Consider the following 14,159-nt stretch of genomic DNA (forward strand, 5'->3'; position numbering starts at 1 on the left):
GCCGGAAGACAAGCTTCGGACACTTCAGTGCGAAGTCAGGTCCCTCAGGGACAATCAGTGCTCGTCCCTCCGGACGTGTATGAGGTGTCTGGGGTTGATGGTTTCGGCCTTTGAGGCGATTCCCTTCGTCCAGTTTCACACACGGGAGCTTCAGGCGGAGGTTCTGGCCGTGTGGGACGGGCGTCCGCAATCTCTGGATCTGCGGATTTCGTTGAGCCGCCACACCCGAAGGGGTCTTTTGTGGTGGCTCCAGTCCCCGGCGGTGTCGGGGGGGGCAAGTCTTTTCGTCCCTTGTCATGGACGGTGATCACCACGGATGCCAGCCTGTCGGGCTGGGGTGGTGTTCTGGGCGTTTTGTCCGCCCAGGGTACTTGGTCGGAGGAGGAATCCTCCCTTCCGATCAACATTCTGGAATTGCGAGCGATAAATCTCTGTCTTCTGCGTTGGACGGACAGGCTTCAGGGCCGTCCAGTTCGGGTGCAGACGGACAATGCCACAGCGGTGGCCTACATCAACCACCAAGGGGGCACCAGGAGTGCCCGGGCGGCTCGGGAAGTAGCCAACATTCTGTCTTGGGCCGAGACGCACGTCCCGGCGATTTCTGCAGTTCACATTCTGGGGGTGGAAAACTGGCAGGCGGATTATCTGAGCCGCCAGACCCTGGACCAGGGGGAATGGTCCCTTCACCCGGATGTCTTCCAGATGTTGTGCGCGAAGTGGGGGTCCCCAGATGTGGACCTGTTCGCGTCTCGTCTAAATGACAAGGTGGAAAGGTTCGTGGCAAGGACGCGCGATCCTCGGGCAGACGCCTCGGACGCGTTAGTGACGTCCTGGCATCAGTATCGCCTGATGTATGCCTTTCCACCGATTCAGCTGCTGTCCAGGTTCCTTCGCAGGTTGGCCTCGGAACCGAAAACGGTGATTCTGGTGGCACCGGACTGGCCTCGCCGGTCTTGGTACGCAGATCTCGTGAATCTGGCGGTCGACGCTCCGTGGCGTCTGCCACTTCGAGAAGATCTCCTGTCTCAAGGACCGATATTTCATCCTGCTTTACAGTCGCTGGCTTTAACGGCCTGGCTGTTGAAAGCTAGGTCCTGAAGGATAGGGGTCTCTCCCCCGAGGTCATTCCCACTTTGATCAAGGCCAGGAAGGCCTCTTCAGGGAAGATTTACTACCGTACTTGGAAGGCGTATTTGCCTGGTGGGAGTCCAGGGGGTATTCCCCTCGCTCATACTCGGTATCGAGAGTGTTGGCTTTCCTTCAAACGGGCGTGGACCAGCGTTTGGCGTTGGCCACAATTAAGGGTCCGATTTCTGCGCTGGCCGTTCTTTTTCAACGTCCTGTGGCGTCTAACTCTTTGGTTAGCACCTTTGTTCAAGGGGTGCGACATTTGGTCCCTCCTAGGAGGGAGCCTTTGCCTCCATGGGATTTGAACCTTGTTCTGTCCCTGTTGCAACATGCTCCTTTTGAAAATATCAGGGAGATCTCGTTGTCTTTGTTGTCCAAGAAGGTTGCCTTCTTAGTAGCGATTACTTCGGCTCGCAGGGTGTCGGAGCTGGCGGCCTTGTCCTGTAAGTCTCCGTATTTGGTGATTCACTTGGATAAGGTGGTCTTGCGACCTAACCCATCTTTTCTTCCGAAGAGAATTTCTGAATTTCACCTCAATGAGGACATTGTCTTGCCTTCGCTTTGCGCAAAGCCTAAGCATCCGAAGGAGGTGGCTTTACATTCCTTGGATGTTGTTAGGGCGATCAGGGTTTACCTGTCATCGACAAAATCCTTTCGCAAGTCGGTTTCTCTCTTTGTCCTTCCTGAGGGACCTCGGAAGGGCATGGCGGCGTCGGCTTCTACCATCGCCAAATGGATCAGACAGACCATTGAGCAGGCCTATGCTTTGAGGGGGAAGGTTCCTCCTGTGCCTGTGAAGGCGCACTCTACCAGATCTCTGAGTACGTCTTGGGCCTGTCATCATTGGGCTTCTGTGGCCCAGGTGTGTAAGGCGGCGACTTGGTCGTCCGTTCACACCTTCTCCAAATTTTGCAAAGTGGATGTTCAGGCATCGGCAGATGCTTCTTTTGGCCGTAAAGTCCTTAGTGCGGCGGTGCCTTAGGGTCCCTTATTTGGGCCCTTGGCTGTTGGGGTGTTTTTACCCCTAGGTTACTTGTTTTTTCCTGGGTTGTTGCTCCTGTTGAGCACGTTTTTTCCTGTTGCCCAGTTGGTTCTCTTACTTTGGTAAGGTTCCTTTCTCTGATGTGGGTATTGCGTTGCTTTAGGCATGGCTGCTTTTTTCCCACCCCTCATGTCTACACTGCTTTGGGACGTCCCCATTAGTGACGAATATGAAGAGGCGGCGACTGTCGGAGGACGTAAGAGAAAACGGAATTTTTGTAAAATCTTACCTGTAAAATTCCTTTCTCTGAGTCCTCCGACAGTCGCCGCCCCTGCCCCTCTTTTGGGGTTGGTTTGTATACTCTACTGCTATTCTACTGAAACTGAGTTGGTATGCAGGAAGCAAGGAGGTATTGACTGAGGGGACCACCCCCTGGGGGTGGGATATGCTAAAAGCTTTGATATTAATATATTCTGTTGCCTAGCACTCCTACTGAGCAAAGGTCAATAACCCCATTAGTGACGAATATGAAGAGGCGGCGACTGTCGGAGGACTCAGAGAAAGGAATTTTACAGGTAAGATTTTACAAAAATTCAGTTTTTTCCTCCTGTTTTTTTTTTCCTGTGAGATCTACGATCAACTATCAGACTGGGCGAAGGGCTGGATAATCTAGATCCAGTGGTCACCCCAGTCTGGCCAATGAGCATGCACAGACCACAGCTGTGTGCTAGGTCGGTCGTGACATAGTGCCACCAGATGGGGGCTGGCCTGTGAGTTAAGCGTCTTACATGGTCGCATACAACCTGGCCTCGGCATGCAGTGCAGGGTTCCTCCTGGCCGACTGCCCTCCCATTTATATGGCAAGGGGTTCTGTCTGGAGTGGTGCCCACCAGGTTCTCAGGATGCTGAGTAGCTGTCATCTCCCCCCCCCTCCCCCCTTTCCCTTGGAGGGTTTTGGGGTGGACTGGGACGGTTGGACCCCCGGGTTCCCCTCCTTCCTGTTAGGCCTCCTGTCTTTTGGTGGTCCCTGTGGGTCATATAGCCCCCCCGTCCACCCCCGCCCCCTCGGCTGTTTTTTTGGGGCTGGGGCATGGTGCTGTACTTATTGGGGAAGGGTACGTCGCCGCCAACTGGGCTAGTGGCTGAGGGGGGGAACTGTACCTGGTGGGGGCTCCTGACAAGTTCCCCTCTTCCTTCTGGTGCCTTTCCTGGCCTGGGAGCCTCGTGGAACCTCACAGGGCTGCTATTTTGTTGTAACCTATATTGTGTATAAGCCGGCGGCCATGTTTGTGTGGTCGGGCAGCCATTTTTCGTTGGTCCGGCATAGGAATCGCAGGGTGTCAAAATTGACGGCGTTATCGTGACGCACCCCTTACTTGGTGGTCCACAAAGATAAGGTGGTTCTTCATCCCTGCCCGTCGTTCCTTCCTTAAGCAGTTCTGATTTCCATTTGAATGAAGACGTGTTGCCTTCCCTGTGCCCCAGGCCAAAACATCCTAAGGAAATTGCGTTGCATGCCCTGGATGTGGTTTGGGCGATTCGAGTGTACCTGGCAGCTACAAGGTCTTTTTGGAAGTCAGACTCACTATTTGTACTCACGGATGGGCCAAGAAAAGGGCTATCCGCTTTTCTGTGACTATTTCCAGATGGATCAGACAGACATTGACTCAGGCTTATTCGATCAGGGTCAGGTTCCTCTATTACCTGTAAAGGCGCACTCTACTCGGGTGCTCAGTGCTTCCTGGGCCTTCCATCATCAGGCGTCTAAAACGCAATTTTGCAAGGCGACCACTTCCATAAAGTGGATGTGTTGGCATCTACCTTTGCTTCTTTTGGCCTCAAGGTTTTGCAGGTTGCTGTTTAGAGGGTCTGTTCTCTCTTTGGGGGACTATTGTTCAGGTGGGCTCCAGTTGTTTTTTTTTTTTTTTTTGAGCCCCTGTTGCCTGGTTGGCTATGATTTAGCCTTGGGAATTCTTTTGCTGTTCCCACCCCTCATGTTTGACACTGCTTTGGGATCGCCCACTAGTCAAGAATCCTAAGTAGCTGCGTCCGTCAATGAACTTAGGAGAAAAGGATTTTACGGTAAGTCAAAAATCCAGTTTTCTGTGTGTTCATTGAAGGACACAAGACCCACCCCTCTATTGAGTTTTAATATTTCTGACACTGCTTGTAACAAACCTGAGTACCTATAGCAGAGAGGGGGAGTATACCTCCTGGGACTGCCCATAGGCATAGTCAAGTTCTTTTTCTGCCTAATGTCGTACTCCTGTAGGGGGCAGTATAAACCCACTGGTTAAGAATCCTAAGATGCTGCGTCCATCAATATTTCTGTACTTGCAGAATATGTAATTTAGCTTTAAAAAAAATAAAATATTGTAGCCTTTACATGTAAGGACTAGTAAGCTACAATATATTACATTTTTGTTCTTGTGATTGGATACGCTTTCATTTTGTTTAACCACTTGCCTACTAGGCCTATTTTTGACATTTGGTGTTTATAAGCTAAAATCAGTTGTTTTTGCTAGAAAACTACTTAGAACCCCCAAACATTATATATTTTTTTTTAGCAGAGACCCTAGAGAATAAAATGGAGATTATTGTAATATTTTTTTATCACACCGTATTTGCGCAGCGGTCTTCCAAACGCAATTTTTTTGGAAAAAAATCACTTTTTTGAATTAAAAAATAAGAATCCAGTAAAGTTAGCCCAATTTTTTTCCATAATGTGAAAGATAATGTTACGCCGAGTAAATAGATACCCAACATGTCATGCTTCAAAATTGCGCACGCTCACGGAATGGCGACGAACTTTGGTACTTAAAAATCCCCATAGGCGACACTTTAAAATTTTCTACAGTTTGCCATCTTAGAGTTACAGAGGAGGTCTAGGGCTCAAATTATTGCTCTCGCTCTAACGATCGCGGTGATACCTCACATGTGTGGTTTGAACACCGTTTTACATATGTGGGCGGGGTTTCCGTGTGCATTCGCTTCTGCGCGCGAGCTAACGGGGACAGGACGCTTTAATTTTTTTTTTTACTATTTATTTATTATTTTTTATTTTTACACAGTTTTTAAAAAAAAAAAAAAATTGATCATTTTTATTTCCAATACAAGAAAAGTAAACATTCCTTGTAATAGAAATAGGCACGACAGGACCTCTTTTTTGTGAGATCTGGGGTCAAAAAGTCCTCAGATCTCACAAGTACACTAATAAAGTTGGAAAGGAAAAAAAAAATGACAACAAAAAAAAAAAAAGGGACCTTTAAGTCGGTTGCTCGGCAACGACGTTTGCCGTCGCTCCGGTCCTCCAAGACAATAGAGTCGAGTGAGGGCAAGCTTGCCCTCACTCGACATCCTGTCTGTGAGGATCCGGGACCCGATCGTTTTCCCCGCTGCCGGCGGGTCCGGTAAGCGGGGAAAAGGACCGGGACGGGGCGGGAGGGGGGGGGGGGTACCTCTTCCGCCATCCTGGAGGGTGATCTCGCGGCACATCTACCGCTGGGACCACCCTTATCTGAAAGCCTTTCGCCTGCAGTTTAAAAAAATACCAGGGTTATGGCAGCTATCTGCTGCCATAACACCGGTATTTAGCTTTAAACTCAGGACGTATATGTACTATAGGCCGGTATTGAGGTGGTTAAACTCCTTGGTGTTCTGAGGGGTCCCTATCAAAGCGTGTAGTGGACTGATAAAATTGGAAGAATCCTGAGGGGTAATTGGTATGATCACTCCAGATGCTGGTTAAGCTTAATCACCCCCTCAGTATAACTCCACATTTATCAGTCCAGTACGATGTCTATTAAACCATACAAAGCCCTAAAGAAAGGGGCCCTTTGAATTCCCAAATATGTTATTTTTCTGCTATAAGAACCTGAATAAAGTTACATTTGGACTTTATACATTTTGCTTTTGACATTTTCCTTTTTTGCAGACCTGGTCTCTACTTGAGCAAAGAGACAATCTTCGGCTACCACTCCTTGGAGTGCTGCCCAATGAGGATCATTCCCTCTACATCGTTTAAGACTTGATTAAAGCCCCATACACATAGGCCGAATATCAGGTGACATCAGCTGGTTCAACAAAAATCGGAATCAACCTCCCTTTTTTTTTTTTTTGTATGTTCAACCCAAAAAAAGGGAATAGTGTGTACCAGGCTTAAGACCCCCTTCTGTTTTAAAGCCTAGTACACACAGACCGAATGCCAGCTGACAGTTCAATAAAAACCGCCCGGCACTCGGTCCAACAAAACTCGGGCCGTTTAGCCAGCCATTGGTGGAGAACGCTGACCGGTCCCCCCCTGTCAGAACACAACAGCTCAGCGGGGGAGATCGCTGTACTTCGGATACAGTGGCTCTGACCGGAGCTGACAGTTTTTTGGGGTTTTTTTTGTTCAACTCACTGGGTGTGTACCAGGCTTAAGTTTACGCAAAGAAAAAAAAAAAAGAAGTAGAAATCTTCCTCATATTTGTCTCCCCACCCCTCCCACTGTAATCTTTGGGGAGGGGGGGGGGGTGGTTATGGAGCCAACAGAGCTGTGACAGTCACTCATCAAGAGTTCCCATTTTTGCCCACCCTTTCCACTCAGCTTCTCTATTCATAGAAAATGTACTACAGCTTCTGTAAATAAAAAATGATCTATGAATGGAGAATGGGCAGATAAATGAAAGGTCTGTCCCCTCCATTCATAGATCCTTTTTCATTCATAGAAGAGATAGTACAGCTTCTGTGAATGGAGGAGCTGGGCGGAAAGGGCAGGCATAGACGGGATCTCTTGATGAGTGCCTGTCGCAGCTCCCTCCACGCTTCAATAAACTTCTACTGCATTAGAATGGTCAGAGGAGACCGCATCACAAGGGACATTAAACAGTAGGAACCTGGCAGGGGATCCATTCCTAATCCATTCTTTCCCTATTTCATTCAGAACTAGAGATGGAAAAATGTTTTGGTGTAAAACAAGAGCTTTTCCACATCTGTTCCTGACAGTCAACACAATATTTGTATGGTCTGTATGCGTAGTGAGGCCACTGTGTGTTCTTCTTCAAGGCCATGATCCTGCTGTAGACTTGAGGAGCTTTTTTCAAGTCAGCCAATGAGAGCATAGTTGCCTGCTTATAATATCGAATTATTATTCAGAATGACTGTAGCTTGGGGCTGAAGAAAGGATAGCCAAGAATTGGCAATATGCATGCCCCCTTTTTATTTTTTATTTTTTTTTGTAGTTCTTCCACATGTGGATAACTTTTAGAGCCTTGGGGCTCCATTAGTGTCTTTCTTGTTAGGTTATGCGTTTTTAATCCTTTAAAGTGCTGTAAAACCTTCTTTGTGATAGCATAGTAATCAGCTCTTTGATTAAGTATGCCTCTCTTTTCTCACAGGCTCCTCGCGCAGCATATTACATCCCTGACTACATTACAGAAGCTGAAGAGGAGTATTTACTTCGTCAGGTATGAGGTGCTTCAAAGGAAGGTCTGCTTAGAAGGTTTATTGTAGAGTCCATCCAAAATAGCTGATTGGCCAAAAGCTGGATGAGGGTGACGCATCCTTGGACTTGAAACCACCTATAAAGGAGTTTCCTACTTTTTTATTAAAGAAAATCCTTTGGGATTATTAAAGTAAAGTAAGATTGAGTGCAGTCCTTTCTCTCCCAGCTATCTGCAGCTACCTTTTGGTTCATCACTGTGATGAGTAGCCTCAGTTGTCAGTGGCTTGGTGCTGTAGGTGAGAAGGAGTGACCATTAGAGCCGGTTCACATTAGAGCGATCCGACTTGCCGGGGCGACCTCACAAGTCGCGGTGCGCTGCTCGAACCGCGACCTCGGAGCGGCCGGCACGGACTTCATATAATTGAAGTCAATTCAGGTCGCTCCGGGTCGCCCCAAAGATGCTCCGGACCCTTTTTCTAAGTCGGAACGACTTGTGTCGCTCCTATTAGAACGGGTCCACAGCTTCTCTATGGAAGGCGACCTGTCAGGCGACCAGGTCGCCTGACAGGTCGCCCCAGTGTGAACCGGCTCTTAGAAGCCAATATTTACATAAATTGATCCTCCATGTCTCCAAGGCACTCACACATGTACAGGTCTAGGTAAGCACCTGTGTTTACCTGCTATTAAAGGAAACTTATGGCAGCCTACATTCTTGAGTACAGATACACTTTAATGAAATGTATTCTACTTGTAGATTTACTTTATGTAACGTCTTTACCATTATTTCCCCTCACTGTATTCATGTTAATCTTCCCAGGTCTACAATGCTCCAAAACCAAAATGGACACAGTTGTCAGGGAGGAAATTGCAGAACTGGGGTGAGTAATATTACCGGATATGTCCCAGCCTTTTTACTGCTTTTTTTTTTTTTTTTTTTTAATATATTTCAATATCCACTTTATTAGGTGATTGAAAGACTCCATACACTTCAGAACACTTTTGGGCAACTAGTAAAATTAGTCAATCGGTCCTTGAATCTATTGCAGCTAAATTTCACACAGCTCCTTACATGTGAAAACAATATCACCAATCAGGTTCAGACTCCCAAATGATTATTTAGTGTGATTGGTGTCTATGAGAAACCTCTTAGTGATGTCAGCTTTATGCTGTGGGCTCTTTGCATGTAAAATTAGTAAGAAGCCCCCATGTCTGCGTTTTCTGCACCATGGGAGATATTTGTTTACCCTGGATAAGGGAAACCTGCACTAAGGACAGAGACTGCCATTGCTGACTTCTGAAAATACTAGTTGCCTAGTTCTGATGCTGAGCCAACAGTTCTAGACTTTTTAAAGTCGTGAAGTATGCAGATTAGGAGTTCTGCCTCTTATCTGATATTCCCGATCTATGTGTCTATTCCAGACCAGTGTCTAAAAGTATTAAAGCCAGAGACAGTGAGAAAAGGAATATTCCTAAAGAATTTCAGCCCCTTTTTTAGTACAATTTTCCTGTAAAATAAACTTGTGCAAGACGTATAGATGCTGCACTTGCTGAACTCCCACTGAAAATTCTCATTATCTGGCTGTAATGCTGAACCCTCAACCGCAATACTTTGTGTCATTGACCGAGAACAGATCTTAGAGAGAGGTCCGAATAGAAAAGTCAGCAAAATTTCCAAACTCCTTTATTTGCATACTTGTTCTTGGTAAGCATGATCGCTAGACAACTAGCATTTTCAAAGGGAGATAATCGACATTGACCTTCATGCTCTTAATGACATTCAGTGTTTCTAAAGGCAAGATTTTTTTTTTTTTTACCAAAATAAGAAACACACCATTCTTGCCTGCTCTGTGCAATGATTTTGCACAGAGCAGCCCTGATCCTCTTCTTTTTGGCTCTCCCGTCGGTGGTCCTGGCTTCTCCCGCCTGTTAAGTGCCCCCATAGCAAGGTGCTATGAGGGCACTCGGGCAGGCTTACTCCTGAGCTGCTCTCCAGTGAATAGACATTGTCCATTCACACACGGAGCTTGGCTTAGCCCTGCCCCCTGCACTTTTGCACATCACTGGATCGAGATGGGGCTCAGGTAAGTATAAGGGGGGCAAGGGGAGGCTGCACCCAGAAGGTTTTTTTTACACTAATGCAGAGAATGCATTAAGGTAAAAAACCTTGAGCCTTTAGAACCACTTTAAAGGTAATCTAAAGGCTCCTGTGTGATAGTCTGCACAGATCCAGTTAATGTCCAGCTATTGATGCACAGGCCTTTATAAAGTAAGAAACTTCCCTTCACTCCCCGTGAGTAAGAAAAATCCTCCTTCATTTGTGCCTCTCACTCCACCTTCCAGACACTGTAGCTCAGGGTGGGAAGGTTTCAGTAACAGAGGCAGTGCTGTCAGCAGTTAGTAAGACTAGGTGTAGTCTGCTGTTGGTTGACAAAATAGTCTTGTCAATCAACAGTGACCATGCTGATAGCCACATCTCCTGCAATGTTTTCTTGCTCCAATGGTGCAAGCAGGCACAGCCTACATGAAGATGACAACCATACCCTGAATTCAGGATCAGTAGAGCAGTGTTTTCATGCTACCACAGGAAATTGCATTAGGTGGATTTCACTGACAGGATCAACAGATGGAACTTTGCAGAGGGACTAAGCACAAAACTATAAATACAGCGCATATGTTTTTTTTTTTTTTTTTTTTTTTAAAGTTCTACTTCAAGGTCTTATCTGTCAATGTCACACAATGCTGTGCCTCACACAGAAAAATAATTTGAAGCAAACACAGCTTCAAACCTTCTGGCGTTGCTGTCCTCAAGGTTTAAGTGTGTGTCTATGAGAATGTTTGACCATTCTTCCAGAAGCGCATTTGTGAAGTCAGGCACTGATGTGGACAAGAAGGCCTGGCTTGCAGTCTCCACTGTAATTCATCTCAAAGGTGTTCAGGTCATTTCTTCAGTATTGTCACATGAAAAGATATAATAAAATATTTAGAAAAATATGAGGGGTGTACACTTTTGTGAGATACTGTATGTATATACACTACTCAAAAAAAAAACCCAAAAAAAAACACTTTGAAAACACATCAGATCTCAATTGGGAAAAATATCAAGCTGGATATCTAATCTATACTGATATGGACTGGGTAATGTGTTAGGAATGAAAGGATGCCACATTGTTTGATGGAAATTAAAAATTATTAACATACAGAGAGCTGAATCCAAAGACACCTGAAAATCAAGACAAAGAAATTATGTAGCAGGCTAGTACATTTTGCTGAAATTTTATTGCAGCAACTCAAAATGGTACTCAGTAGTTTGTATGGCCCCCACCTGATTGTGTGCATGCCTGACCTCGTGGGGGCATACTCCTAATGAGACAACGGATGCTGTTCTGGGGTATTTCCTCCAAGATTTGGACCAGGGCATCACTGAGCTCCTGAACAGACTGAGGTGCAACCTGGCAGCATCGGATGGACTGAAACCTAAAGTCCCAGAGGTGTTCTATTGGATTTAGGTCAGGCGAGTGTGGGGGCCATTCAGTGGTATCAATTACTTCGTCCTCCAGGAACTGGCTGCATACTCTCGCCCACATGAGGCCAGGCATTGTCGTGCACCAGGAGGAACTCAGGACCCACTGCACCAGCATAGGGTCTGACAATGGGTCCGGGGTCTCTTAGCTGCTATTCTGACAGTCGGGAGGACCATATGTACACGGGTAATATCACTGCTAGTGAATGGCTCTGCTGAATAACGCCACTTGCTTTAGTGAATAACAAAGCTGTATGTTTATACAACGCATCACATGGTGTTCCTCTCTTTTGTGGAGAACATGTTTTGACTTTGGTGATTTCTCCTGAAATAATTGTGAGAAGAAAACATTCACATGAAATTGGGCCTAGTAGACTTGCATGTGACGACTTGATGTGAATACCTCATAATAATAGAAATACATTAATAACGCTTGGGGTGTTATGTTGCTGGCAAGAATTTAAACAAAAAACAGAATAACTAAGAGGCCGTGTCGAGACATCGAGGACCTGTAACACTACCTGTGTAGTCTACACGTGGGTTTGCAGATGCTGAATCTTTTCTGAGATAAGAGAGAAAACTGGAGTGTTTAATGATTAGACATCCAAAAAAACAAAGTCTTTGCAGGAACAACCTTCATGCAGGAAGTTTTCCCTGCTGTATACAGGACCTGTGGCACCAGTATTGTGATGTCCCTGTACTACCTACTAAACCACAATTTCTCTATCGCTCATTGACAGACGTAGTCTTCTTGATTCTCAAGAGCTGGGTTATGTTGTCTCCGCAGGAGTAGGACTAGGCAGAAAGACAAAACGTTCTGGCTCCACCTTAGGGGCAGTCCCTGAGGGTATATCCTCCCTCTCTCTGCTACAGGGAATCAGTTTTTTTCTGTCTAGTCAGGAGTAAGGACCTAAGTTCCTTGCTGGGATCTTTTGGTCCTGGCAAGACTTTTTTCTTTAAGAAAAAGAAATTTTTAGGTAGTTTTTCTCCAGTGTTTTTCCTGTGAGATCTTCAAGCAAAAATGCCGGACTGGGCGACACTTGTGGTCACCCCAGCCGGCCTACGAGCGCGCGCAGACCATGGCATTGCGCTTGGTCGGCCGCGACACATTCAAGTAAGTATGCAGGGCCGGGCGACGGGCTGGATGTTGAGATCCAGTGGTCACCCCGGTTTCTGCCTACGAACGCATGCAGACCAGAGCTCCGCGCTGGGTCGGCCGCGACGGAGTCCCAGTGGAGGGACTGACCTTGCGAGTTAAAAGTCTCGCTTGGACGCCAGGAACCAGAGAGTCGAGGCGTCCGGAGTGGTCCACAAACCCCCACCCCGGTGGAGAGGGTATTGTGAAGAGAGGGTGCCTGTCGGTTAGGTATGGTGAGTAAACGTTCCCTTTTTTTCTTTCCTCGTTATGAGGCAGTATGAATTATGGGCCCCTCCATATATGGTCAGTATATATCTGATACTTACAAGTCCCCCGTGTAATACAGCATGTGTTTGTGGGAAGTGGACTTGGTTTGAGAGCTAACACTCTACCCAGCAGACTGTAACATTACAGCAGACATAGGAGGTATAATCCTACCTTATTTGTAGTGTATCTCCTGTAGATCCATATATCGCCTCTTAGCAGAGATGCAGGTGGATGTGCTGGGAAAACGATTTCGGCGGTCCGCCGCCATTTTGCCGTAGACCAAGTGCATGTATGTCCTCAGGTCACGCCGGCCGCCATGTTTTTGGAGTCTTATGTCTCTTCTATGGGGGCGGCCATGTTTCGTGAGCCCAGCTACCTCGTGGAGAGCTGGGAACGCCAGAAGGCGTACACAGGGGGCGGAGCCACGTCCTTCTACCCGGGAAAAAGCAACAGCTCCTTCCAGTCTGTAAAAGACAGACGCTGACTGCAGTTGGTTGGAAACTTCACTGCATCGGTTGGTGAGCCTTGGGGGTCCCTCTCTCTCTCTGTGGGATCAAGAAGCAGGTACTCTGAGGGGCGCTATTGCGCTAGGGGGAGACACACAAAAAAAAAAAAAAAAAAAAAAAGTTTTTTTGTTTTGCTGGCAAAGGTGTCCTGAATTAACATGGACCCTGCCACTCATGTATCTCCTCCGGATCCCCTCGAGGGGTCTGCAGGATCCTCCAGCACCCCACTGACAATTGAATCATTGTCAGCTATTATGGAAACTTTTGTGTCCCGGGTGGAAGTGGCTTGTCAGGGACAGGGCGCAAGAAAGCGACCCCCGCCTAACCCCTTATTATCTGAAACCTCGGATTCAGACTCTGAGCCTATTTCTGCAGTTGCAGGTACTTCATCTGGGATTGGTGTCTCGGGTCCTGTCTCTTCAGACAGCGAGGAGGATGTTTCGGCATCCGCCATAGCCCGAGAGGAAGCGTTGGTAAACGCACTCATTGTGTCTGTTCAAGAAACCTTAAGGTTACAGGGTATTCCATCGGAAATAGCTGAAACTGAAATCCCTTTTGGGACTAAAAAACGCATCAAAGTGGCGACGGTTTTTCCATTGCCCAAATGTTTTGGCAATCCAATCGAAGAAGAATGGCGTCTGCCAAAACGCACTTTTACTATTTCTAAACGCATTGACAGGCGTTATCCGTTTGAGGAAACCCTCATTAAGAAATGGACAGAACCACCTGTGGTGGATTCACCAATTGCTAGATTGCATAAAGCCACGGTTATTCCTCTAGAAGACGCTCCGTCTTTTAAAGATCCAGTGGATCGCAAGATAGAAGCTATGTCTCGCACCATGTTTTCCTTGATTGGATCAGCTTTCAGACCTATAATAGCTATTGGTCTGGTTTCGCAGGCTGTAACTGAATGGACCAAGTGGTTACGCCGGGACTTAGAAGAGGTCCCTCAGGCGGTATCAGATTTGTTGGAACAAATGATACAGGGGTTACAGTTTGTGTGTGATGCGGCGTTAGACGCCACTCCATTATTGGCGCGAGCATCAGTCTCAGCAGTGGTTCTCAGGCGTACACTGTGGCTAAAAGGTTGGTTAGCCGACCAAGGTTCCAAAAAAGCATTGGCTAATATCCCCTTTTTAGGAGAGCGTCTATTTGGAGCCAACTTAGATGAGATCATTAAGGATCTCACGGGT

The 14,159-nt window shown here is 46.8% G+C and overlaps 1 protein-coding gene across 1 annotated transcript in view; it reads left to right on the forward strand.

Annotated features, from left to right (window-relative positions):
• Window positions 1-14,159, forward strand: part of ALKBH6 (alkB homolog 6) — a 54,827-nt gene that overhangs the window by 23,314 nt on the left and 17,354 nt on the right. The window contains exons 3-4 of the mRNA XM_082263726.1: window positions 7,489-7,557; window positions 8,353-8,413. Of these exons, the coding sequence (XP_082119852.1) occupies window positions 7,489-7,557; window positions 8,353-8,413 (130 nt within the window). The remainder of the gene's footprint in view (window positions 1-7,488; window positions 7,558-8,352; window positions 8,414-14,159) is intronic.

The sequence above is a fragment of the Pelophylax lessonae genome, assembly GCF_965119305.1.
Source record: "Pelophylax lessonae genome assembly, chromosome: 7".
In the NCBI taxonomy this organism is placed as follows: Eukaryota; Metazoa; Chordata; class Amphibia; order Anura; family Ranidae; genus Pelophylax; species Pelophylax lessonae.